General features: G+C 46.7%; 1 protein-coding gene across 1 annotated transcript in view; it reads left to right on the top strand.

Annotated features, from left to right (window-relative positions):
• LOC147725821 (uncharacterized) overlaps positions 1 to 26,679 on the top strand; it is a 272,536-nt gene that overhangs the window by 145,375 nt on the left and 100,482 nt on the right. Inside the window, exons 4-5 of the mRNA XM_086959996.1 lie at positions 3,600 to 9,064; positions 14,607 to 14,826. Of these exons, the coding sequence (XP_086816122.1) occupies positions 3,600 to 9,064; positions 14,607 to 14,826 (5,685 nt within the window). The remainder of the gene's footprint in view (positions 1 to 3,599; positions 9,065 to 14,606; positions 14,827 to 26,679) is intronic.

Raw genomic sequence — 26,679 nt, 5'->3', positions numbered from 1 at the left:
AAGATGAGCCGGGACTTCCGACGTTCGTGCTTCAAAGAAGAAAAAGGGTACGTCCTACCTGCTTTCAAGCAAGCGGAGATTCGTGGTAGTCTACTACCATTTCTGGAGCTGCGGACCTTAACTGGAACTACTGCGGGGCTCGTCCGAAGACCGGAAACAGCTGCAGGATTCTTCCGACGGAGCGAAGCTGAAGGCGACGTGTCCCAGGAACCGGCGAGAATAATCCGCACGGATTCCAGGGCGTGGCTGCTTAAATACCCTTGGAAGCAGGTACGGAAGCTGCAAAGGGGAAAAGAACTACAACAGCAAAACTTCGAGAAACCAGAAACGAAGCCCACTTGAATTTAAACAAACATTGGCATGTTAACAAAGACGCTACCCTAGTCACTAACAAGCATTGGCAATGAACTGAAAGCAACCAGCATTGGTAAATACACCCTAAAGCCTTGCTGCTACAGTAACAGTCTGAACAAGCTTGGTAATGTAAGCAGCATTGGTAAATGTAGGTAACAGTTCAAATCAGTGCACCACAAGGCTGGATAGTAAAGCATTGGTACATGTAGGTAACCAAATTAGAGCCAGGGAACAGTTAGCAGGGGTTGGAACCTGACAGCACCTACACACTTATTTCACTCAATCAATCAATCAGTATTTGTAAAGCACAACCCTGCCACTTTTAGAGGTATCTGGGAGCTGCAGGTGCCATGTCTCAGTCGAAGAGCCAAGTCTTGAGCTTCTTTCTGAAGCCTGCCAGGGAGGGTGCTGTTCGGAGGTGGAGGGCAGATGAGTGCGACAGAGTGCAGGCTCCTTGGGAGCAGATGGAAGTTTAGTCGGTGGTTGAGGTAAGATGGTCTTTGGTCGTGAAGGGCTTTGTAGACATGCGTGAGGATCTTGAACAGGCATCTCTTCTGGGTGTGGAACCAGAACAGGTTTGAAGTGTGAAGTGATGTGGGTCCATTTGGAGAGGTCGAGGATGAATCTTGCAACAGCGTTCTATATGGTCTGGCGTCTTCAGAGGAGCTGGGCAGAGATTCTGGCATAGAGAGCGTTGCTGTAGTTGAGGCGGGTGGTGATGAGGGCCTGCGTGATGGACTTTCTGGTGTTTGTTGGGATCCAGCTGAAGATTCAGAGGAGCATGCAAAGGGGTGAAAGCAGAAGGAGGCGACTGATAGTCCCAGGATTTATCAATATGCTAAATATTAGTGCGGAACACAAGAGAATGTTCTCTGTGGGATAGATAACTCCAAGATTTATTGATAGGCTACACCCTGGTGTAGACCACCAGAGAATGCTCTGTGTGTGATTGATAATCCAAGGATTGATGGAAAGTGAAATACATAGAAGAACGCTCTGTGAGGGATTGATAGTCCTAGAATTGATCGATAGGCTACATGTTGGTGCAGACCACCAGCGAATACTCTATGTGGAATTGATAACCCTAGGATTGATTGATAGATGACACCCTGGTGTAGACCACCCGAGAATCCCCTGTGTGTGATTGATAACCCAAGGATTGATTGATAGTGAAATACACAGAATAACGCTCTGTGAGGGATTGATGGTCCTAGGATTGATCGATAGGCTACATGTTGGTGCAGACCACCAGAGAATACTCATGTGGGATTGATAGCCTCAGGATTGACTGATAGGCTACACCCTGGTATCAAACCACCAGTGAATGCTCTCTGAGGGACTGATCGATAGGCTACATGTTGGCGCAGACCACCAGATCGATGAGTGGGTGAGGTCAATCAATCAAGTCTTACTTGTATAGCAAGGCTTATCACCCAAGTGGGTATTCAAGCGCTGAAACCCCAGGATTGAGCGATAGGCTACATCTTGGTGCAGACCTCAGGAGAATCATAAGTTGTTGCTTGGTACAGAATGGTATGCTGTTATTCCGTCCTGTTTCTAGCCGGCAAGGGAAGCACCCCCAAGCTACACCCTCATCCACCTAAGTGATGTGCGGAAAATGCTGACTTTAAGTCTCTGAATTCAAACTTTTTAAACTCTGTATGTAACATCAGACTTCATAACAAAGTTAGACCCCATCAACATGTTTAACCCTTCTGCAGCACATGCTCCACAATGCTGTTTTGTAGGCTAAGAACAAATGTTTTTTGAGTGAAGCTACATATAACACAGTGCACAAAAACCTATGAATCCTCGGGAATCCCTGTCCTCAAGTGACAAGGGATTCCCTGTAATGAAACAACATGCACTCTACATGCATTCATCCAGCAGGATGGGCGCACTCTCAGCGGAGAGAGAACGCACAGCTCAAGACCGAGAGAACATCAGGCATATGACATGTACCAGACACCTTGATGTCCATCCCAATTCAAGATGGCGCCTTCCTGCAAGGGTGGACCGTCCATCTAAAATGAGGGGTCTAATGTGGCCTGTGTCTGGGACACCTTGATGAGGTTGTGTTTGAAATCCAATTGAGCGTAATCAGGATGTGATGGAAAGAATCATGTCAAGGGAGTCCTCAAGGCGTCACTTGCAGGATCACTTGTGCCCTCAGAGAGGTGATCATGTGCTTTGGAAGAAGATGATTGATGTTGGGATTGGAAGGTTTTTATTATGGCCTCTGAACACAATATAGCCCCAAACAAGAGCTCTTCTCAGTCTAAATTGGCATAAAATATATATTCTGAGGCCTGCATTCCACCACGTCCGCCGGCCCTTACCATACACAATAGAAATTGACGGGTGATCTGCTGCATTGCAAACCATATAGATTTTTTCTCCTGGGCTCCAGCCCACCAGTCACTGTTTTTTTCTTCTCTGCTTGTTTTGTACCACATAAATATTGTTACTAACATAGATTCAGTTCTTTGTTCTCCCCGTGGTGATTCACAGTTTAAATAATTGTTATTAGTTTAATTAAATAGACCTGGGAATTCATATGCCTAGCTGAAAGACTGTTGCCTTTCTTGATGCTGTGGGGAGCTTGGATCGCCTACCGCCTGGTGTCATAAGTTACTAAGTACAGGAAGTTCACTGGGTGAGAAATTATAGGGGGAAAATGTGATGATAACTGAGTGAGATGATGAAAAGGAAGAACAAGAAGATTGTGATATAAAATCTAAAGGAAGAGTCATCTTGCAATCAGAGGTGCCGGGCCACAGGTCGATAGAGCATGAAGGTACACTGGCTCTAGAAGCAGGGTTTTAAAAATACTTCTAAGGATGACATGGTGAAATGCGATTGGAAAAAAACTACATTTGTGAAGTTCAAGCAACCCAACTGGGTTCTCTTGAGACTGTTCTTCCATTCACCCTCTTTTGGAGGGATGTTGGGAAACTTCTGGGGCACTGTCTGTACTTCTTCAGACAGGTTTCCATGCCAACAAACTCCATGAGCAACAACATTTGACATACTTCAGCATAACTATGGTAGTACACTGTAGCACAGCCCTCAGCCCTCAAGCTTTGCGACAAACACGAATACTCGACGGAACCAGAGGGAGGCACCAAGTGATGATTAAAGTGCTCCTTCTTTCATGGTGCAGGTAGGGGGGGGGTTGGTCTCTGATGGAACTCTAAAGTTGTAGAGGCTATGGAAGTAACTTATCCTTTTTACCTTTATTTCAGGAGGAGGACACTGAGAAGAAATTTAACCAGCTCCTACTTGATAACAAGATGAAAGAAGAGGAAGGTCCCTCACCACAGAACATTGGTGAACGGATGAAAGCACTACAGCAACAGCTCATTGCTCAGTACTTCTTGGAAAAGGACATACCCATCTGGTGTCATGCGAGCTTGGATAAGGCCTTTGATTATGACAACTTGTCACTGACTGAACATCTGAGTCTCCTTCAGGCAACAGTCCAAGTGACACTGAAGGGTGCTGGACTAGAGATGATTAACATTCTGCAGTTTAAGGAGGAACTAGATGATAAATCCAGCTACCTTATACGCATCCTGGATATACTCTACAAAACAAACAAGACTTTAGCTGCAAAGCTATCAAGAGTTGTGTTTGCCAAGCTTTCCAGCACCAGCCAAGACCTACTTGGACACATATTATTCAGTGGAACCTGGACTCCAATCCAGTCAGTTCTATTTGCTCTAAAGGTGCAGGAGAGCAGCGTTTCACAAGAGAAGGTGGAGGCCATCCTTCAATGTGTGCAGACGTACCAGATCGATATAAACACAACCCTAGCGTCTTTGAAGGACCAGGATCCGATGCTTCCTCTACAGCAACATGTAAAGAATGAGAAAGACAAGGACCTAAAAACCATGCTAGCTGAAATGAGGAAAAACAATTATCCTGAAAAGGTTCTTTCTATCCTCGAACAAGTGCTTAGCGAAGTTGGCAATCGACTTCCAGTATATCAAACCCTAGATCTGAATGAAAATATGAAGAAAGAAGGTATTGCCATGACCAGATCTATGGACTTCGAAAATCCTGATATTGAGACACTGGTGAAAATTTTGATTGGTTTGTGTGTGGCTGTTCAGGACACCACGACAATTGTAAATCAATCGGGGGAGAAGATTGAGGGCTATTTCCCCCGCATGACTCAACTCGCATCTCTGTTGACTCTTCTGATTTCTAAAGATCCTGCATGCAATGGTTGTCTTTTGGAGATCTTTACTGGAGAGGGTAAATCTACCATTGTAGCCATGCTCGCCCTTGTTCATGCCATCCGAGGGAAGAAGGTCGATGTGATCACAAGTTCACCAGTGCTTGCCCGTCGTGATCAAGAAGAATGGATCAAACTCTACAAGATGTTCGATGTGTCTTGCAGCGTTGTACCACCACCAGGTTTAGATGAATGTACCGACTCAAGAGAAATTGACAAGGCAGTTAAAAAGGCATATGCAGCTGATATTGTGTATGGCACCGTTGGAAACTTTGCTGCTGACATTCTAAAACAAGAGTTTGAAAAACGCGAAACCCGTGGAGACCGGACCTTTGACATATCCATTGTGGATGAAGTGGACTATATGACCTTAGACAGCGGCGTCCAAGTCACATACCTTTCACATGCAGCAACAGGAATGCGGCACTTAGAACAACTGATGGCAGCCGTTTGGGCCAAGATGTGCACTTGCCAACGCATCCAGGAGGCCAAAACTGGTGACATTCTTTGGGCAACGGGAACACAATACTTTCACAAAGTTGCTGCAGCAGCAGTCATGGGGCCAAACACATCAGAGCACTTCTCCTCCCTCGACATTCTATTTCCGGGATTGCAGCTGGGGTTCTTTACTGAAGAGGATGTTAAGCAGATAGAAACTGTCCTGAATAACTCTGAAAGGTCAGTTACAGATGAGCCACAAGAATCTGAAATTAAGAAACTCATGGATAAACTTGGACCTGAGCAGCAAAGAAATCTCTTGTCTATATTTCAGAAAGTCTTTGAAGATGCTGTTGTTTTTGATTACTATGAGGTAAAGGATGGTAAAGCATCTGCATTTGAGATCAGTTCCTCATTGGATAACTCCTCATTGGACAAAATATCCACATCTGATCATGACAAGGTTCAAATTCTTCTCCTGAACAATGGCCGTGCCTGTGAGTTGATGAGCCAAAAGGCGTTGGTGGCAGGAGCGGTCAGTGAACTGGAATCCAGAATCAGGTACTCAGATACCTACCAGCCAGCAGATAAACAAGAGAATAAGGATGAGAACTTTATTCTCCTTCCAGCCTACCTGAAGGAATATACACAAAACCGGACAAAGACCTTGGTGGAAAATGCATTGAAGGCAATCGTGATGGAGAAGGATCGAGAGTACATGATAGAATCAGCCACAGACACAGGACAAGTGAAGTCCACCACACCCATCCATGAATACCACAACATCATCCCAGTGGACTTCAAAGCTACCGGTGTCCTTGAGAAGAACAAGCGCTGGGGTGACGGCTTACAGCAGTTCCTGGAGATGAAGCACCAGCTGGCGATCTCACCACTGTCCAATGTCACCAACTTCATGTCAAATTTCCATTTCCTTCAGCGATACACTAAAGGCACAGGCATGTTTGGGGTCTCTGGGACCCTAGGGGATGAGGCAGAGGTTGAGTTTCTTAAAAAACACTACAAGGTGTCTTGCTATATTATGCCTACTCACCGCCATACCAAAAAAACTGAACTGCCCATTCTGCAGGTCGAAGGAGGGCGCGATCCATGGATCAAAAGTATTTGTAAGTATGTGAAGGAGCGCATAAGTCCAAATCAGCGGGGCAAAGGTCAAGCGACTTTAGTTGTCTGCGAAGATGTGAAAACATCTGAAAGGCTGCAAAAAGACTTAGTAGAATTTAAGGTTTGCAATCCAGATAAAATAACCTTGTACACCAGAAGTGATAAGCACAATATTGAAAAGAGAATCTTTGATTCAGGAGATGTTATCATTGCTACAAACCTCGGAGGAAGAGGCACGGATGTTAAAATCACTAAAGATGTGAATAAAAGTGGAGGACTGTTTGTTATCCTTACTCATTTCCCCACAAACATGAGAGTCGAAAAACAAATATTTGGTCGAACCTCTCGTAAAGGAAACCCAGGTATGGTGCAGATGATATTAAACCAAACTGATCTGTCATCATCGTATCAGGGCCAACCCATCGAGGTGATGAGACGGCTCAGAGCAGATTATGAAAAGAAGCGAATTGCAGACATGGAAAACGATGAGCTCTTGGAAGTACAGATGCGGGAGGAACTCTTTGAGAACTTTTGTGGAAATCTAAATCTTTTCCAAGGTCATTATAATAAGGAAGAAAAACAAGATATCTATATGTCTTCCGATTTGCTGATGCGTGATGACACCATTGACTACTCAAAGACAAAGCTAGACTACCGCCCGGCTCTGAATGCGTTAAAGGAGAGCTGGGCCCTTTGGCTCACACTACATGACAAGGACATTGAAGACCATAAAGACATCAATGAGCTCAAGAAAGACCTTGGACAAGTGATTCAGAAGAGAGCAGACAGCCTCCTGCGAGGGGAATCAGATAACTTCTACGACTTCATCAAACAGGCTATGGATCGCATGTACCTCCACACTCAGAATAAAGGATCGGATTATGGGGCGCTATCATTCTGGCAGAAAGCAGAGAAGACTGATCGGGTGTACCGTGCCGTCTCCCTCTACAATCAGGCCTACATTACAATTAATATGAGACAGGAAGGATACATGCAGAAGGCAATAGATCTTTTAACGCAATCTAAGCAAATGATCGATGTCTATGTATCTGAGGTGTCAAACACTATAGTTGCCTGCCAGATGTCCTGCTTAGCCAAGTTTGAACCTCACAACAGAGACGATCCCAACTTCACAAAACAAATGCAAACGCGCAACAGTCTATTCAAGTCCTGGATCGACTACATCGATAAGTCTGTAGCAAAGCTAACTGAGCTCCAAAAGAGCAAAAGTAATGCTATAACCAAGGACCAGGCTGTCTTCTCTTTGTCAACGGATCGTGGCCTTATCACCACTGATGAGATGAATGTGCTGTATGACTATGGCCTGTCCTTTGTGTTTGAAGTGGAGAAGAAGCCAGAATTTTGCATTAATGCTCTGATCTGTTTTATCCTTGGAGCTCTACAGGTCCTCGCTGGGGTCCTTGTGTGTGTTCTCACATTAGGAACAGCTAGTCAGTTCGGAATGGGTCTGATTTCTGAGGGTGTGTCGGACATGATATCAGGGATCGAGGGGATGATAAAAGGTGCATTCGATTGGGCAGAATGGGCAATATCCAAGGCCATTAGTATTGGGCTATCACTCATAACTGCAGGATTTAGCACCATCAAAAAAGTAGCTGAAACTGTCATCAAAGTGGCAAAAAGCCTGATAACTGGAGCCAAATCCTTTGCATCTGTCGCTGATGATATCATTCGTACAGGGAAAGCTCTAATTTCTACGATTGCTACTTCAGCAAAATCAACAGCCTCTGTTGTGACCAAAGAGTCTCTAGCAAGGTCCATCAAGACCCTCGCCTCAAATTCTGCCTTGAAAAAAAATTTTGTGCATGCAGCAAAGTATGCTGGTCAAGAGATCGCCAAACAAGGGGCATTAAAAGGCCTGGAATACGGCATGGACAAAGGGCTTGAAGCCGTCTTCAAAGCTATCTTTGAGAAAGCATTCAAAGACATGATATCAAAATCAGTCAAGGGAGATCAATCTTTGAACGAGATAATGGTCAAGTTTGTAATAGTCAATGGGGTTCCAGAAAAAGCTCTTCAGACAGAAACCCCGACCACCTTTCAGGTGAGAGCAGCCCACAGAGAGATCATGAAGAATGTAATGGCAGAGGTTTGTCGATATGCAGTCGCCGATATTAACGATGACTACGACACCATGAGTAAGGTGTTTACTTACCTCCAGACCATGGAAAATGGTATCCTCGATATTCTGGAGAAAGCCAAGGTGAAAGGAGCCATCCAGAAAGGCTTTAAGCTCAGTGTTGCGATTGGTAAAAGCACTGTTGAGTTTGTGCAGATGATAAACTCTGCCCCGACTCAAGACATGATTGAAACAAGAGTCATCCCGTTTATGGTTAAGAAGTGTGGTGAGCTTTCATCTGTAGCTGAATATAAGAAAGATGAACGCCACAATTTTCCTGATGTACAGACAGTGAAAACTGAATTATTAGATACAGTAGCCCAGTTATTAAATGATGAATTGCTTAGTATATTCACAAACCGATTAACAATTTTGATAAACAATCCTATCCGCAGAGAAATGAATCAACATGTTGGTAAAACCATCGACAATATCCTGGGGAGAAACAAGACTGAACGGTTCTTCATTGAACAAAAGCACAAAAGAAAGATGAAGAAGACGCCAGACGATGGAGAAAAACTTCAACTAACAGAGGCGGAGCAGAAGGAGGTGAATGACTTTGTGAAGAAAATGGAGAACACAAGCTCCCCAGCCACAGAGCTGGATCTGAACATCCTCACCAAGAGTGACCTGCTGAAGGGGAAAGGTATCAAGGTCATCATGGTGGACGAGAATCAGAAGAAGATCTCCACGGAGGTCTACCCGGGCAAAGACTCCACAGCCGGCGTCATCACCCTGCAGCTGCTCAAAGTAAAGAACAGGGACGAAAGGTAAGGCACCAAGAATCAATCATTTATTCATTCATATTTCTGTGTTGGAACTATTTTTTCACATTTGATACAAAAAGGTCTCGAAATGAGACTGTGGCAAATGTTATATTTTATGAATCAGTTTGAGATGGCCCATAGACCGCTACAGGGATCCTGGTTTTTGCGACGCCTCAGGGGGCTCCCAGAATCCAACTGTCTCTCTCCTGGAGGTGGATGCATACCCACTGTTGGACTAGGCCCTTTTTGCAGGGTCATCCCTGAAAGTTTTGCCTTCCTCCTATATTTATTCTGACCTGTTGTTGGCTATTGTATGACTCTGGGCACTTTACCACTGCTGATCAGTGCTAAAGTGCATGTGCTCTCCCTACTGTAAATGAATGTATTAATTGGTGATTCCATGATTGACTATTTGGTTTACTTGTCAGAACCTAGTCTAGTGCACTGAGTGTGCCAGGGCATGTGAATCCAACTGCTGCTGGTGGGCCTGCAGCACTGGTTGTACCACCCGCAGAAGCAGCCTGTAAAAGTGTGTCTCAGGTCTGCCATTGCAGAGTGATCCAGCGCTCCTACTAAAATTCTGCATAAATGATGTCACCATCTACCACCAAACTTACCAATCAATACCAGGCCCATAAGAATAACAGAGCAGCTGAATCATGAGGCGAATGGATCTGATATGTTGTTTAAACTATCTACAATAAACAAGACCAGCTTGTCATTTTAAAAGTTTATTCAAACATATTCAGGAAAACTTAGGTTTTGGAACTTTATTAAGCAAGCATTTTAAAAAGTCATAAGAAAGTTTTATTCAGCATTTATAAAGAGAGCTTAATTCAAGAAAATATTATTCATTAGCAAAAATAAGTGAAAAAGAGCATTTCCAAACCCTAACTAACTCTCTGTCTCTACCCTCATTGCCTGGAAACAAAATCTTTTAAAGTCAGCTTTCCTTACGTGTAATCATCGGACAGCAGAACACGTCCCTCTGGAATCAAGAAGCGTAAGCCAAAAATCTGCTCCCGGAGCCTATTCTTATACCCTAAAACTATGGCTAAACTAACTAATTTCACATACCATCAGCTGAATTCTGGCTCCCCATTGGCTGAACCGCCTCACGCCACAGTAAACTGTGACATCTTCCACCTCAAGTCCAGGCTTTTACACAAAGCCATTGTTCATGCACAGAGTCCTGGCGGCACTTCCTTAGGCTGCTACATTTTGTAGCAAAGATTGTTCATGTAGTGCACAAAAATGCCGCGACTCACATCCTGGCCTTGAGCCTGTCCGTTCTGAGCTTCTCGTGGCACATTAGCAAACCTCTCCAAAGAGTGCCTTTTGCAGTTCTTTTCAAAAACTTTTCACAATAAAAGTTCATAGGCTTCTCATCCTTTTCAAAATAAGTTTTTCTCATGTGGCTTTTCATCCGCAGGCCTCTTTTCAGAAAGCATCAATTTTCTGCGCCACTTTTGCTTGCGTCACTGCGCCACTTTTAGCTTGCGTCACTTTTTCAGAAAACTATTATTTAAACAAACACAAAACAATAATTAATTCAGGTAATGAAAGTCATTCTGTTTCCAACCTACATAGCTAATGTTAACCCATTAGTATAAGTCACCTAGCAGAAGCACACAAATAAAGCAGCACATTTAATATCTACCATTCTTCATAGTGTCATAGTGTCCAGCAGGATTCTTCATATATCTGAAAGAGTAAAAAGATAGACAAACACAACATGGATAAACAGACACAACATAGACAAACACATAAGCACGCATAATAAAAGCACATGCCATCAGATAATCAGCCGCATTAATGTTGACAAAGACAATAGGACAGACAAAACAACATTAGTTATGGAATATTAAACAAACTTGCAAATGCAACATAAAACACATTAGTCCCATGTAATGATGAGGAATTTTACTCTAAATTGGTTTAATTTTCACTATTGCAAGGCTACCTGTTCTCCATAGGCCAGAAGGGGCTGTTAGAGTTATTACATTTTATAATCCTAACTGTCTCAGAGAATATAGTAGACATTCGAGTTTGGTATGCCTGAACTCAGAATAATAAAATACATCTTTTAGTAAAGTTTATTTTAATATTGTGTTTGCAAATACCACTTTTAGAAAGTAGGTATTTGCTTTTCTAACCATTCAAGCCTGCCTCTGCTAGTTTGTGTATTCCTATGTCTGGTTTTGTGAGTGACAGGGCTGGAGAATTCCAGGAGACAGGCTGAGTCACCCAGTGGTGAATAGAGAGATCTGCATCTAGATGGGAGGGAGGAGTTGCACCTGAACCCTGAATAGGGCTGTGCCTGCCTTCCACAATGCTGGCTCGACCCCCTGGGGAGAGGCTGATGTCTCTGCCCTGCACACTGAAAGAAGAGAAGGAGTCCTGTGAACAAAGTGCTCCAGGACTGTACTTGCCTTCCACAATGCTGGCTCCACCTCCTGTGGGGTGTCTGATGTGCCTGCCCAGCACTGTGAAAGGAAAGGAGAAGTCTGGTAAACAGAGTGCTTCAGAACTGGTTTGGACTGGGCAAAGGCCCCTCTCCCCTCAGAGAAAAAAGGATTTTGGGGTATAAATATTGGGACCCTGATCCCATGAAATTAGATCACTTTGGACTACAAGAAGAAACCTTTACTGAGGAGAGGAACCTGAAGAAACTGAAGATAGACTATTCCCAAGCTGAAGTGCTGCTTGGGGGATTGGCCTGCAGTAGTTGCCTTACTGCCAAAGGAAGGAGAAAGGAACTTTGTGTACTTTGCTTTCAACTTGTGAAGGATCTTCAAGGGCTTGGAAAAGAGATTGCCTCCTGCTGAAGTCTCAGGGACAACAGACTTCAACCCCCCAGCTCCCCAGAGTTCTTTTGGAAGTTCCTGCTGCTGTTTTGGGCCTTCTGAGGAACTGCGTATCCCAAGAAGCTGGAAGCGCGACTCAACGAGAAGAAGCGAGTTGCCGTCGCTGGGCCTGCCATCGCAACTCCGAAGGAGGGTATCGCCGTTGGAACTGTCGCACTGCACCGCACCTGAGAGAAGCTTGCCGCAACGAAGAGGAAGCGTGTCGCCATCGCTGCTGCGGCCGTCGCAACTCCGAAGGAGGGTGTCGCCGCTGTAGTTCTCGCACTGCACCGCATCAGGAGACGAATCTCGCAACGAGGTCGGAGTGTGTCGCCGTCGCTGTGCCTGCCGTCAAAACTCCGAAGGAGGGTGTCGCCGCTGGAACTGTTGCATTGCACCGCATCGACCAAGAGCACCCTGCATCTCCGAGAAGCGCGCCGCCGTCGGAGCTGCTGCCGTCGCATGTTGGATGTCGCCGCTGTAGTTGTCACATCGAGCGGAAGCTTCACGCATCGTGGGAGAAGAGCGTTGCCGCTGGAGCTGTTGCCGTCGCATCGTAAGGGTGTTGCCGCTGCAGTCTACGCATCGAAACAAAGACTTCTCGCATCCCCGAGAAGCGTGCCGCATCTGGAAGATCTTCACGGCTTTATTTCTTTGTATCTGAATTTTGCCGCATTTCCTATCGCTGCGACATTGCTTGTCGCTGAAGCGCAACGCAACCTAAGGTACAATGATGCAGAGTGTCGCATCTAAGAACTGAACTGAACTAAACTTAAATCTACCATCTTAAATTATCATAGTGTGTATTTTTGTTGTTTGTGGTCTTGTGGTAACTCTATATAAAGTCTACTTATTTTTAATATAAAACCTGTGTGGTGTCTATTTGTAGTGTTGTCACTGGGTCACTGTATGTGGTCACAACTGCTTAACTTAAAACGCCTCTGAAGTAAAGCCCTTCTGCTCGTGCCAAGCTACCAAGAGGGTGAGCAGGGGTTATTTTGGGTGTGTAATCCCCTTATCCTGACTAGCGGAGAGGGTCTCTATGTGTCACAAGTACCTACCTTTGCCAACTAGAGACCCCAAAATCTAACAGGTAACTTTTATCCTTTGTGCAATCTGCACTCTTCTCTTTTGTAGGAAATTTTGTTTTCAATCCAAGATCGTCAAGTAGCGTAGACCAGTCAGATTTTATTTCTTTCAAAACACAATGTTCCACAGCCAAGTGGAAGATTGTGTTTTGAAAGGAATAAAATCTAACTGGTCTACGCTACGTGACTCTCTTTGATTGAAAAACATGTTTTTCCTACAAGAACATTGATTGGAGAAGAGTGCAGATTGCACAAAGGATAAAAGTTACCCATATGTGATGTGCTCTGGTGTTCTTTTGTTAATGTGATATCTGTTGCACTCCTTGTGGATACAGAGCTTAACGCCCTAGGTGGATGAGCGTTAAACACCAAAGTTGCATTCAATACTTGATGTTTGTGTATAGCTGCTAAATTTTATAATAAGGGGACACTATTTGATGTGCAGGTTACCAATAGCAAATCCACCTTTTCTTGTATAGCGATTACTTCATGATGAGTTAGGAAACTTTTTGAGAGTTCATAAACTTCTGACTTTCTCTGCTTTTAAATAATTACAAATTCTTCCCTGGTGGTGGGGAAATTGTGTACACAGGGTTGTGCAGGCCACACCCACTGATTATGAGTTCTATTAAGGAGAATGATGCGTTACATAAAACACTTAACAGTAAACAAAGACAACGCAATGAAATAACAACAACCTATGAAAGTGCAAGGATTAGGTCAGAACAATGCAAGTTGTAGTACAGAGTTGTGGGAAAAAATGGTTACTATTTCAAAGATGCATAAACTGACAGGACATAACATTTCTACATAAACTACACTTGCAAAATGTAACAGCACCGCAACATCAACAATGCAAAGATTGAAAACCTTAATGGCAATACAAGAGAAAACAATTGAAGGAAAAAATGTTTTTTTGTCCAAAAGAATCTTAGCTTGCTCCTAGCCCAATGAAGAGGGAATACATTGCGCGGTACACAGAGCTAAGTTAACCCGATAGTCTGTCAGTAACATCTTGATGATTAACGAGCTTGTCCTAGTTTTCCACATGATGCATGCTGGGAGTGGACTAAGGATCTGTTGTAGTCTATTACCCTGTGACAACAGCCTTCTGACGGACCTCTGCCCCGCGGATTCGGCAGAACTTTTAATCAATTATGGCTCTGCTCACTGGTCTTGTTGCGCAGATGTGAATCCGTCCATACAGGGTTCCCTCTCCATTTGCAGCTGCCAGGCTCGATAAACCAATCGCATTAGTCTTCTGACTAAGTGTAACCCCACCTATGACCTATCAATCGGTAGGCTTGGGTATGTGTCTCAGGGCCTGTCTGATCACATATCTCTGACTCTGGGTTGATGGGGAGATCATCTCAGGTGGATTCAACAGCAAGAAAATGAGTTTGTTACTGCATGCACATCTAACATGGCGGTCATTGATATCGCATTAACTGACATTTTCATTACTATGCTTACATTTGTCATGCGAATATCGAACTTTTATTTACTGGTATTAACATTCTTATGTGCACATATATCATGGCAGTTCAGCCATGATCACACTGTTCACAGATATTCTTGTACAAGTGCTCTAATAAGTTTATATTTTTATAGTGGGTCAAGTTGGACAGACAAAGTCAAGAATCGTGTGAAAGGAAAAGAAGCTTTATACAAGGGACAATTCAGCTTGGTACCTGCTGATGGGTCTGTGATTCCAGGCCAGTCTGAAGTGAGGAACTCTCTATACCGTGCTCTGATCCTGGCCAACGGGATCCAGGGAGACCAGGATATCACAAAGGCAGCTGAAGATTTGAAAAAGAAGGTGCACAAGGAGGTAATGTAACTTCAGAGTATTGATCCATCTTCCCGGGAACATGATTGGGTTGTGGTCTTGGAGTTTTAAAAGTTTGATGACTTGCTTCTATGTCAGTGTCTTATTAACTATTCCTTTAGTGGACTTTGTAGTCTCACCATTATTCCACATGCTTATCGCCAATAAATTAAAGTTCCCACCCACCCCTATGAGCACCACATTCTTCTTTCAGATATATGTGTGTAAGGCAATCTTTTATTGAGGAGTCGGAGTGCCTAAGCAGATGGACTGTGCCCCTTGCGGAGTGTCACAAGATCTTTCAACTTTGGTGACAAGCAGACGTCCTATTGAATCAATCCTCTCTATCTCCACAAATTTTGATCAATTAACTTAGGCAGATTCACAGTTTCATTTACTTTTTCATTCTTTGTCGATATTATCTACTAGGGGTACACAAAGAAGCAGATTCTTTTGCCCACAAGATGAATACTGGAGACTGCAACTTAATGCACTACATTTAACGCAGAAGTGTGAGCTCCCATTTCCTTCTAGGCGCCCTTTACATGTCATCATTACTTCCCCTAATGAATGAGTAAAATGTAGACGGGTGTTGGAACTGGCCCTTCTTGCAGGGTCATCCCCCAACTTTTTGCTTCTTCCTCCCTTATTTTTCCTGACCCATGGCTGTTGGCAATATGACTCTGCGCACTTTACCACTGCTGATTAGTGCTAAAGTGCATATGCTCTCTGTGTAAATTGTTATTGTGATTGGATATACATGATTGGCATATTTGTATCACCATGAAGTCCCTAGTAAAGTGCACTGGGTGTGCCAGGGCTGGTGATGACAAATGCTACTAGTGGGCCTGCAGCACTGATTGTGCCACCCACATGAGTAGCCCCGAAATGGTGTCTCAGGCCTGCCACCGCAGTGCCTGTGTGCAGTCTGTGAACTGCCATGTCCTCCTGATCAGTGTCCCCACTGACCAGGCCTAATCCTTCCCTTTTTGTGCACATTGGTCTCCCCTATGGAAGGCCCAAGGTACCCCCCTGGGCAGGGTGCAGTGTATGTGAAAGGTAGAGCATGTACTGGTGCAGGTGACATGCTCTGGTAGTGAATGACAGCCATTTTTCGTTTTTCACTATTGTAAGGCTATCTTGCACCATAGGTTAACATGGGGGATGCTGGCTACAGTGGCTACCAGCATTTCTTCCCATAGGAACAAGATAGGACATAAGTGTATAGTATCCCTGAACTCACAATTTATAACACATCTTTTAGGGAAAGGTTGTTTTTAAATCCTGTGTTTGAGAACAGCACTTTTAGAAAGTTGCTGTTCTCTTGTCTGACCCTTCTGTGTGCCTTGGCCTGCTTGTGTATTGACTGTCTGGTTTGAGAGTGACAGGGGCTGGGGATTCCCCAGGAGGCTGGCTGAGTCAGCCCTAGGCTGAATGACTGCATTTGCAACTTGAGTGGTGGGAGGAGATAGCACCAGGGCCTGAATAGGGCTGTGCCTGCCTTCCACAATGCTGGCTCCACCTCCTGCTGGGCTGCTGAAGTCCCTGCCCCTCACTCTGAAAGGAAAGGAGAAGCCAGGAAAACAAAGTGCTCAAGAAACACCCAGAACTGGTTCAGACCGGGCTCAGGGCCCACTTGTACAAAGAAAACAAAGACTTTTAGGGGTATAAGTACAGGACCCCTGACAACAGAAAAATAGATCATCCTGGAATCAAGAAGGAACCTCTGCCCAGGATCAAGCTGGAAGACTGAAGAAGGAAGACTGCCCTGATGTGTTGCCAGGGCTGACCTGCAGTTGCTTTGTTGCCAAGAAGAGGGGAAGGACTTTGCTTTGTGCTGTGTCCCCTTGCTTGAAGGAATCTCCAAGGGCTGGAAGAAGAGCTGGCTCCCTGTTCTGAAGTCCCAGGAACAAAAGGACTTCACCCCCAGCTTCCCCTAAGCTCTACTGAGAGAGTTCTGTCCTTCCTGGAGTGCTTGGCCCATGTGTGGTGCCTCTGGAAGTTGTACCTGTGCTGGGAAGCTGGAAACCAATATTTGAGAGACTTTTCTACAGAAAAGTTATGGCATCGCTCGCTGCGGAGTGCATCCCCGACAGTGCGAGGAAATTCCCGCCGCTACGAAGGTCGAGATCGTCGCAGCGCCTGTTGCCGCTGTCAGAGCCGTCGCATCCTTCGTTTGCGGGAGGCACCCGATCGGTGCCGGGAAGTCTAACATCGTTGAGAGTGTCGTCGCAGAACCTGTCGTCGCTAGGTGAGATCGCTGCACCGCCTGCTTGCGGACCACATCACGTCACTGCGATAGTCATCGTCGAAGCCATCGCATCGAGGAGCTGCGAGTGAGATCACCGCTGGTCCGCGCATCGTCGCCCCGGAGATCGTCGCAACTCCAAAGATCATCGCATCGTGCCTTTGCGAGAACAAACTTCCTACGGAACCTTCGCACCGGAATCCATACAAGTGGCTTTCCTCCCCATACAGACCGGATTCGTCGCAACACGCCCGCTGCTGCAGCGGGGATGTCGCAAACGCCTCCCCAGGGTCTCAGGAGCAACGCATTGCTTGTTTTCCACCGCACCAGCTTCTGCTTTTGGAACTTTGTTGCAGCTAAAGGTACTGTGTCTGAAACGTGACACAACTGTGAACTTTTCACGCAACTGTGGATTATTTTATCGCAACCTAAAGAACCTTTAGTGCAACCATAAGAACTCTTTTGAAACCATATTCTTGAACTGTGTATGTTGGATTTTTGTCATTTTGGTCTTGTGTAGTTTAGATTAAATACCTTTATTTTTCTAAACTGTTGTGGAGTCAGTTTGTGGTGTTTTCACTGTGTTACTGTGAGTGTTGGTACAAATACTTTACACATTGCCTTCTGATTAGCCTTGACTGCTCGTGCCAAGCTACCTAGAGGGTGAGCAGGGGTTATCTCAGAGGGTTCCCTCCTTACCCTGACTAGAATCAAGGGTCCCTATTTGGACAGTGGTACCTACCTCTGCCAACTAGAGAGCCCCAGTTCTAACATTTTTGGGCAGCGGTGGGGATTTGAGCTTGTATTTGTACTAGCCCCACAGTGATTGGTGTACATCACTAGTGAGTGCAGACCACTATGCCACCACATACTGTTTGTTTTTTGCGGTGTCCTCCTAGAAGTATTTTTTGGATATTGAGACTCTGGCAAGTGTTGCACCTGTAAAATCCTGCCAAAATGGAAGTCAACTTTTTCCACCTGTGCATCTACACAGAAGAGGAGATAACAGCCTTTTGCAAGAAGAGGGGGCTGCCCGTGGAGAAAGGTTCCACAAGGAGGGATCTTGAGGCATGTCTGTATACCCATGAGGCCAGAATTTGGGAAGCAACATTAGCAGATGATTCTGAGGAGGAGGACTTCTCTGATAGTGAGGAAGAGAAAGATGAGTTGCTCCTTGCTGCTGAGCAAAGGTGCAGAGAATTAGACCAGCTAAACAAGGAGGGTATGATCCGGTGGGCCTTAGCCCAGAAAGAAAAATGGGACGCTCAAGGAAGGAGCTTTGCTGAGTTGGGAGTGGAGTCCAGCTCAGATGGTGGCAGCATGATTATGATATCTAGTGCGGAGAGAAAGGTACAAACACCCAGAGATGTGGCGCCTGACTTGAGGGAGGGGGTCAACATACACCAGGGGGTTCAGGTTTATGATGTAGTTCCAGTGGAGTGCAGTGTCCCTGAAGGGATTGGCACAGGGGGCCATATTCCTAGTGGTGGGAGGGACACTCTACTGACTCTAGATGAGAGGTACAGGGAGAGGGGTTCCCCCATGGTAGAAATCTTGGTGTGTGTGTGAAGACCAGCCAGAAGAGTGTGGGTTGTGTGACACAGACAGTCAGATACTGTCTTGCCAGTCTCAGGAGAGTGGTGTGGGGTACTTGTGTGAGGCACTGGAGGGTGAGGCAAAGGGTAGCTTGGTTAACAACTGTGGGGGGCTGTGTGATTCATTTGTTGGAGAGCATATTTTAAGTCCCTGTTTTCCAGAGCTACGTCAACACCCGGTGAAGTGTGAGTTCTCTGACCCCAGAGAGCTTGCGTTGGAGGCAGACCTCTTGGTGGATTCCAGAGAGTCTGAGGAGGCATTGGGGAGTGATCCCAAAGGAAGTGGCTCAGATATCTTCCAGACCTGTGAGGTGGAAGAGGTTCGGTGTAGCCCAGTAAGGTCCCAGTGTAGTGGGAGGGGTGTAGGGGCTCAAGTCCGGTCTCAGTGGAGAAGGAATGAGTGTGGGACGGTGTGTCTCACGGTGCCCGAAACCCAGTCTCAGGGTGTGAGAAGTTGGCCTGGTATATAATGCTCACTAGTTCTAGTGATCACTTTGTACCATGCCAAGCAACCCTTATGATGATGGTTGTAATTCAACCTTGTAGACCAGTTATCCTAGTGGTAACGTGGACAAAGCAGTCTTAGGCTAAACTCTGAAAGGCATGTGAAGCCAGCTGTTATACCATACACAACCCCCTTGAATACCAAATGAAAGGGACACCACACAGATATATATTGAAAATATATATTGATTTATTAACTATTAAAATCCCCCTGGACTCTTTATGAGCACAGAAGCACAAGCGTAAAATCACAAGACAGTTTAAAATATACAAAAGTTGCACAATATGGATGAGCCCTAGGGGCCACCTAAACCATATACTAAATAAGTGGTATAAGAGATACCTAAAGGAAAGTGAAGAGGCCTAGGGCCTTGGGAATCGCTGGAGCTATTCGAGACTGGAGTTAACTAAGTCGGGAAAGGCCCACGGGACTCGGGTGCAGTGTTCAAAGTGCACGCACTTCTCAATACAAAGTCTATGGTGCGTAAAAAGCACAAAGTTAGAAAGTTAGGAACCTTCCGAGTGACCTACGGAGCTGAAACTTAAAACACAGGCCCTTGGGATGTGTACCAGTGCAGGAGCACCGGCGGAGCTGAGTTACCTCACCCACAGGAAGCGGGTGCACAGGGTCGAAGATGTGTCGGGTTTCGTCACGCTGGTCGATGGTGCTTGGAGCTGAAGATGCTGCAGGCGGCTCGATGAGAAGAGTTCCGGTGGATCCAAGGGTGGATCTGAAGAGTTGAAGACCTGAAAGCAGAGGGGACAGTGTTCAAAGTCACTAGCCAGTGACTACCGTGGAACCAGATTGGAACCAGGCGATGTCGGGTGCAAACAGGCGTTGTCGGGTAGCTTCTTTCTGCAGCCACGTGGATACCCGGGGTCGAGGACGTCCAGGAGTCGGTCACGAGCTGTCCCACGTAGGCTTCTCGCTGTTGGCGGTGTCGGCGACCTGATCGGAGCAAACAGGCCTTGGCAAATGCAAGCCACGCAGGAGTTGAAAGATGCTGTTCACTCGGACCAGCAAGGTCAGAGCGAGTGCTCCTTTTCACAGGAGCTTGGGTAGGTCTGGAGCAACCAGACCTGCTGTTTAAATCTTCGGGTTCGTCGCCAAGATGGCCGCTGGCCGCGTGGCTAGTGGCCGGGATGGCGCGTCGAGTGGCACAATGCAAAAGGGCCCCACGCAGATCGTGGAGATGCTGGAGGGCTGATCTTCGGTGCAAGGGCTGCTCGGTGGTGGGGGTTCTCAATCCCCAAAGCACAACGTCGAGGATGCCTCAGAAGCTGCGCAGTCAGCTTGTCGGGTGTCTTTCAAGAGGTCCGGTCCCACGTCGCTCGGTGCCTCCACGGGTCCCTTCTTCGCAGGGACTGTGGATCGGGCTCTGAGAGGTCTGGGAGTCTGGTTCTTGTCGGGCTCTGGGCTCGGTCTCCGGCGGGAGGCGGCGGCAAAGCAGACGTCGAGTCGCTGGTTGGTACCTGTGTTCACAGGGTGGTCACTCCTTGGCCACAAGGGAGATTCTTCTTCAGTCTTCTGTGCAGCAGAATGTCGAAGTCCAGTCTTCTTCTTAGTTTAAGTTGATTTCGGGATGATCTGCTGTGCAATGGCACTGCTCCCCCTCTTATTCCAATCTAGGGGGTGGATCACCTACTAGGTCCCTCCTCTGGGAGGAACCAGGAAGGGGGGCGGTTACACCCCCTTTCCTTTGTCCAGCTCCGCGCCAGGACTGGGGCTGGAAGGCCCCAGAACCGGTTTGGGCTGGCCTATGCACGGGGACACCTTGTGTGCCCCGGGCATGTCTGATTCTATTCAGCCCTGTCCTACCCAATACACAAAATCCTGTCTGGGGTGGTGCTCGCACCTCCCAAGGCAGGAAACCCTTTGTCCAGGCCACCATCTGCCGAGTTTCGGTCAGCAGCAGGAGGCCAGACTTGTGTCTGTGGTGGCAGCGTCCATTTTGTGAAGCTGAGGCTCTGTTTAACTTTAACCGGGGTTAAGGCTACGCACATGTCGTGTCCCTCTAGAAGGGTGGAATGCTATCCCCGTCGCCAGAATTGGCGAGGGGATAGTATTCCAATTCGTATGACACCTTACTCGACATGTTTTGATAAAGCCAAACCAAAGTTAGCATTTAACCGCGAGGATTATAATGCACTTAAGAGTATATGGTATGGCAATATCCCGGACCAGCTTAGGGAGTTGTTCCCGACAGCTGCAGACAGGCTCAGCTCATGCCAGAGCACCATCTCACATATTTCCAAGCACTCTGCCTCCAGGATTGATGAGGCCTTCCATAGGAGTGGCTGATAGGAACATATGTGTCCAGTTTAGGGTTAGGCACAGACATACTGTACCTAAGTAAGAGGTGGTTACACCGACTTACCCCAGCTGAGTGATCAGCCAGTTGTGTCAAAGATGGAGGCCAGGCCAGGGGTGGCACAATACGTGCTGCAGCCCCTGGTAGGCCTTGGATACACCTATGCCCTGGGCACCTAGGGTGCACTATTACAGGGGCTCATAAGGTGAACCAGTTCCAATTCGTAATGCACCTAGAGTGCATGGGCATCAATTTAGAGAGAGAACAGCAGGCTGTGGGTCTGATTAGCAGGCCCACAGCCACATTAAGTCAGAAACCAGTGAAGCAAAAAGCAAAAATTTGGGGTGACCATAGGATAGCAGACCCTACTCTCCTACATAACCCCCCCCCAAACGCAGGGACATTAGACTAACCTTGACCAGTTGTGTCTTCATGTTCTAAGTGGAAGTACCTGGAGAGACCATCTGCGTTGCCATGGTCAGTCCCTGGGCGGTGCTCCACTGTAAAGTCCATCCCCTGTAGGGAAATGGACCACCTGAGTAGTTTGGGGTTTTCACCCTTCATCTGATTAAGCCATAGGAGGGGCTTATGGTCGGTCTGAATCTTGAAGTGAGTGCCAAATAAGTATGGTCTCAACTTCTTCAGGGCCCACACCACAGCAAAGGCCTCCCTCTCTATAGCTGACCAACGTTTCTCTCTGGGGGTCAGCCTTCTGCTAATGAAAGCAATGGGCTGGTCCTGGCCATCTACATTAAGCTGTGAAAGCACTGCTCCCACTCCCAACTCAGAAGCATCTGTTTGGACAATGAACTCTCTTGAGTAGTCAGGACTCTTCAGGATAGGTGCAGAGCACATGGCCTTCTTCAGGTCATCAAATGCCTTTTGACAGATTTCTGTCCACTGAACCTTTTTGGGCATCTTCTTGGATGTCAGATCATTAAGAGGAGTCACAATGGACCCATAGTTCTTAACAAACTTCCTGTAGTACCCAGTCAGGCCCAAGAAAGCTCTGACCTGAGTCTGGGTAGTTGGAGGGGACCAGTCCTTGATGGTCTGGATCTTACTCTCCAGTGGTTGAACTTGGCCTCCACCTACAAGGTGGCCCAGGTATACAACCTTGCTCTGCCCTATCTGGCACTTTGTTGCCTTGATAGTGAGGCCTGCCTTCTGCAGAGCCTCCAGCACTTCCTTCAGGTGGATCAGGTGATCCTCCCAGGTGGAGCTAAAGACAGCAATATCGTCCAGATAAGCTGCACAAAAGTCATCCAACCCAGTGAGGACTTGGTTCACCAACCTTTGGAAGGTGGCAGGTGCATTTTTCAAACCAAAGGGCATCACCACAAACTGATAATGCCCACTAGGGGTAGAAAATGCTGTCTTGGCTTTAGACTCCTCAGCTAACCTGATTTGCCAGTAGCCAGCTGTTAAGTCAAATGTGCTCAAATATTTGGCAGAAGCCAACTTGTCAATGAGCTCATCTGCCCTTGGAATAGGGTGTGCATCTGTCCTGGTGACAGCATTGAGTCCTCTGTAATCCACACAGAACCTCATCTCTCTCTTGCCATCTTTGGTGTGAGGTTTGGGGACCAGAACCACTGGGCTAGCCCAGGGGCTCTCTGAAGGTTCAATGACACCTAATTCCAGCATCTTTTGCACCTCAGTCTTTATACAGTCCCTGACGTGGTCAGGTTGCCTGTAAATCTTGCTCTTTACAGGAAGACTGTCACCAGTGTCCACCACATGGGTACACCAGTTAGTCTGACTGGGGGTCAAGGAGAACATATGCCTGTATGTCTGTAGAACTTGTCTGCAGTCATGTTGCTGATGTTCAGTGAGGCTGCCACCTAAGGCCACACCATCAACTGAGCCATCCTCAGGGTTCTGAGTGAGCAGGTCTGGGAGAGGGTCACTCTCTTCCTCCTGTCCCTCATCTGTAGCCATGAGCAAGCCCATGTCTGCCCTGCTGACATATGCCTTCAATCTGTTCACATGGAGCACCCTATGGGGGCTCCTGGGAGTTCCTAGGTCCACCAAGTAGGTAACCTCTCCCTTCTTTTCCAGAATTGTATGGGGTCCAGACCATTTGTCTTGGAGTGCTGCTGGGGCCACTGGCTCCAACACCCATACCTTCTGTCCAGGCTGAAATTCAACAAGGACAGCCTTTTGGTCATGCCAAGCTTTTTGTAATTCTTGGCTAGCCTCAAGGTTTTTGGATGCCTTTTCCATGTACTCTGCCATCCTGGAGCGGAGACCAAGTACATAGTCCACTATGTCCTGTTTAGGCTTTTTGAGAGGTAACTCCCATCCTTCCTTCACAAGACACAGGGGTCCTCTTACAGGGTGCCCAAACAACAATTCAAAGGGGCTGAAGCCAACCCCCTTTTGAGGGACCTCTCTGTAAGCGAACAAAAGGCAGGGCAGAAGGATGTCCCATCTTCGCCTGAGCTTTTCAGGTAATCCTTTAATCATGCCCTTTAGGGTCTTGTTAAATCTCTCAACAAGCCCATTGCATTGTGGGTGATAAGGAGTGGTGAACTTGTAGTTTACACCACATTCCTTCCACATAGCTGTCAAATATCCAGACATGAAGTTGGTACCTCTATCTGATATTACCTCCTTAGGAAACCCCACTCTGGAGAAAACTCCAAGTAAGGCCCTGGCCACAACAGGAGCTGTTGTGGTCCTAAGGGGAATTGCCTCTGGGTACCTGGTGGCATGATCCACTACCACCAGTATGAATCTGTGCCCAGATGCTGTAGGGGGATCCATTGGACCAACAATATCAATCCCCACTCTCTCAAAGGGAACCCCCACCACAGGTAGTGGTATCAGGGGGGCCTTTGTTGTTCCACCTGCTTTACCACTGGCTTGGCAGGTTTCACAGGAGCGACAAAACTCCTTGGTGTCTTCAGACATGTGAGGCCAGTGAAAGTGAGGGACAAGCCTGTCCCAAGTCTTGTTCTGGCCTAGGTGTCCTGCTAAAGGAATATCATGGGCCAAGGTGAGTAGGAAGCCCCTAAATTGCAGAGGTATAACCAACCTCCTGGTAGCACCAGGCTTGGGGTCTCTAGCCTCTGAATAAAGGAGTCCATCGTCCCAATATACTTTATGGGCACCTTGAGCATTCCCAGCAGCCTCAGCAGCAGCCTGCTGTCTGAGGGGTTCAAGAGAAGGACAGGTTAACTGAGCCTGCCCCAAGTCTGCCCTAGAAGGTCCCCCTGTCCCCAGAAACTCAACCTGATCAGGTTCAAGTTCTTCAGGGACAGTTCCTTCAGGGGTCTCTAGATCAGTTTCCTGTGAAGCCTGATCCTCACTTGTAGGCAGTTGGGAAGGCACAGCCTTAACCCTCCTGTTCTTCTTCTTGGGAGGTACTTGGTCCATTGTTCCAGGATCCAAGACCTGAGGTTCAGAGAGGCACTTTTTGGCCTGTGACCTGGTCACAGCAAGGACATGTGATGATATCCCTAACATCTCTGCATGAGTCCTGTACTCAACTTCTGACCATAGAGAGTTCTCCAGGTCATTGCCCAACAAACATTCTACTGGGAGATCAGCACTAACCACAACTTTCTTTAGGCCAGTTACCCCTCCCCAGGAAAAGTTAACAAGTGCCACACTATGTGTAGTAGTGACATTGCTGGCATTGGTCACCAGGTAATCATCGCCTGGCATGTATTGTCCAGGGTCCACAAAGTTAGGTGTCACCATAGTGACACTGGCACATGTGTCCCTGTAAGCTTGAGCCACTTTGTTGTTAATCAAAGGTGTCTGTCTGTATTTGCCCAGGTTACTGGGACTTATGTCAGGGGTCAAATCTATGTCCCCTTCACAAACCAGAACAGCCTGTGTAAGGGTTCTGACTAGGTCAGAATCTCCTTCAGTTCCCAAAGTGATTCCCACTAAACCCTTGGCTTGAGGACCAACACTGCTAACTGTACTAGTGGGTGCAGGTGCCTTAGGGGCTGCAGTGTTGGGGGCTCCACCCTTTTTACACTCACTTGTCCAGTGAGAGGTGTTCTTACAAGTTTTACACCAGGGTTTCTTCTGACCTTCTTTCTTCTTCTTCTTGGAAGTTTGGGACCCACCCTCTGTCTCAGTTTGGGGCCCTGTTGAAGACTTCTGGTCTTTAGCTTTCTGCTCCCCACCCTTCTGGTCTGTTTTCTTCTGGTCACCACCCTGGTTCTGGTTCTGGTTCTTTTGCTTAACTCTGGTTCTTACCCATTTATCTGCCCTCTTTCCCAATTCTTGGGGAGAGGTCAAATCTGAGTCAACCAAATGTTGATGCAACTGCTGGTTCTGACAATTATTTAAAATTTGTTCTCTCATCAGCAAATTGTACAATCCTTCATAGTCTGTAACCTTACTTCCCAGCAACCATCCCTCCAGAGCCTTAGTGGCACACTCAACAAATTCAGACCAGTCCTGAGTCTGTGTCTTCTGGGTATCTCTGAACATTAACCTGTACTGTTCAGTGGTTAAGCCTAACCCATCAATCAGAGCACTCTTCAGGACCAGGTAGTTTCTAGAATCCCCATCACTAACTGTGAGGAGTCTGTCTCGGCCTCTACCTTCAAAGGAGAGCCACAAGATTGCTGCCCACTGCTCCTGAGGGATCTGCTGTACTCTGCAGGCTCTCTCCATTGCAGTAATCCATTTATGGATATCATCCCCAGCTTTGTAGGGGGGCACAATCTTACTCAGGTTTCTATTATCAAAAGACCTGTCTTTATCCTTGTGGATATTGCTGCCACCAGTGGGTTCTATTACCCCACTCTCTCTAGGCTGTCTTGCTCTAGCAAGTTTCTCCTTAGCCAGGGCAACCTCTAACTCTTGCCTCTGGATCCTAAGCTCAGCCTCTCTCATCTTGGCCTCATGTTCCCTTCTCTGAGGGCTAGTCATCTCCTTCCTGGAGTGACCATGAGAGCCTCTAGAGACATGGGAGGTATTGGATTCACCTGAGTGATGCCTCCTCCTCCTATGGCCCTGGTTAAGTCCACCTGAGGGTCTGAATGGGTTGTTACCTGATTCATTCCCAAGTTGACTTAAGTTAGCCTGGTTCAGTCTACTGACCAGCACCTGACTATCTCTGTCATCATCTGACTCACTGCTTTCCACCTCCTCCTCCTCTTCTTCTTCCTCTTCCTCTACATCTACTTGAGGAGCTCCAGTGGTGGAGGCTTCCTCATCTACTAGGATG

This window comes from Lissotriton vulgaris, chromosome 3_1, assembly GCF_964263255.1.
Source record: "Lissotriton vulgaris chromosome 3_1, aLisVul1.2, whole genome shotgun sequence".
NCBI lineage: Eukaryota > Metazoa > Chordata > Amphibia > Caudata > Salamandridae > Lissotriton > Lissotriton vulgaris.
This window is presented reverse-complemented; position numbering and strand designations above follow the sequence as displayed.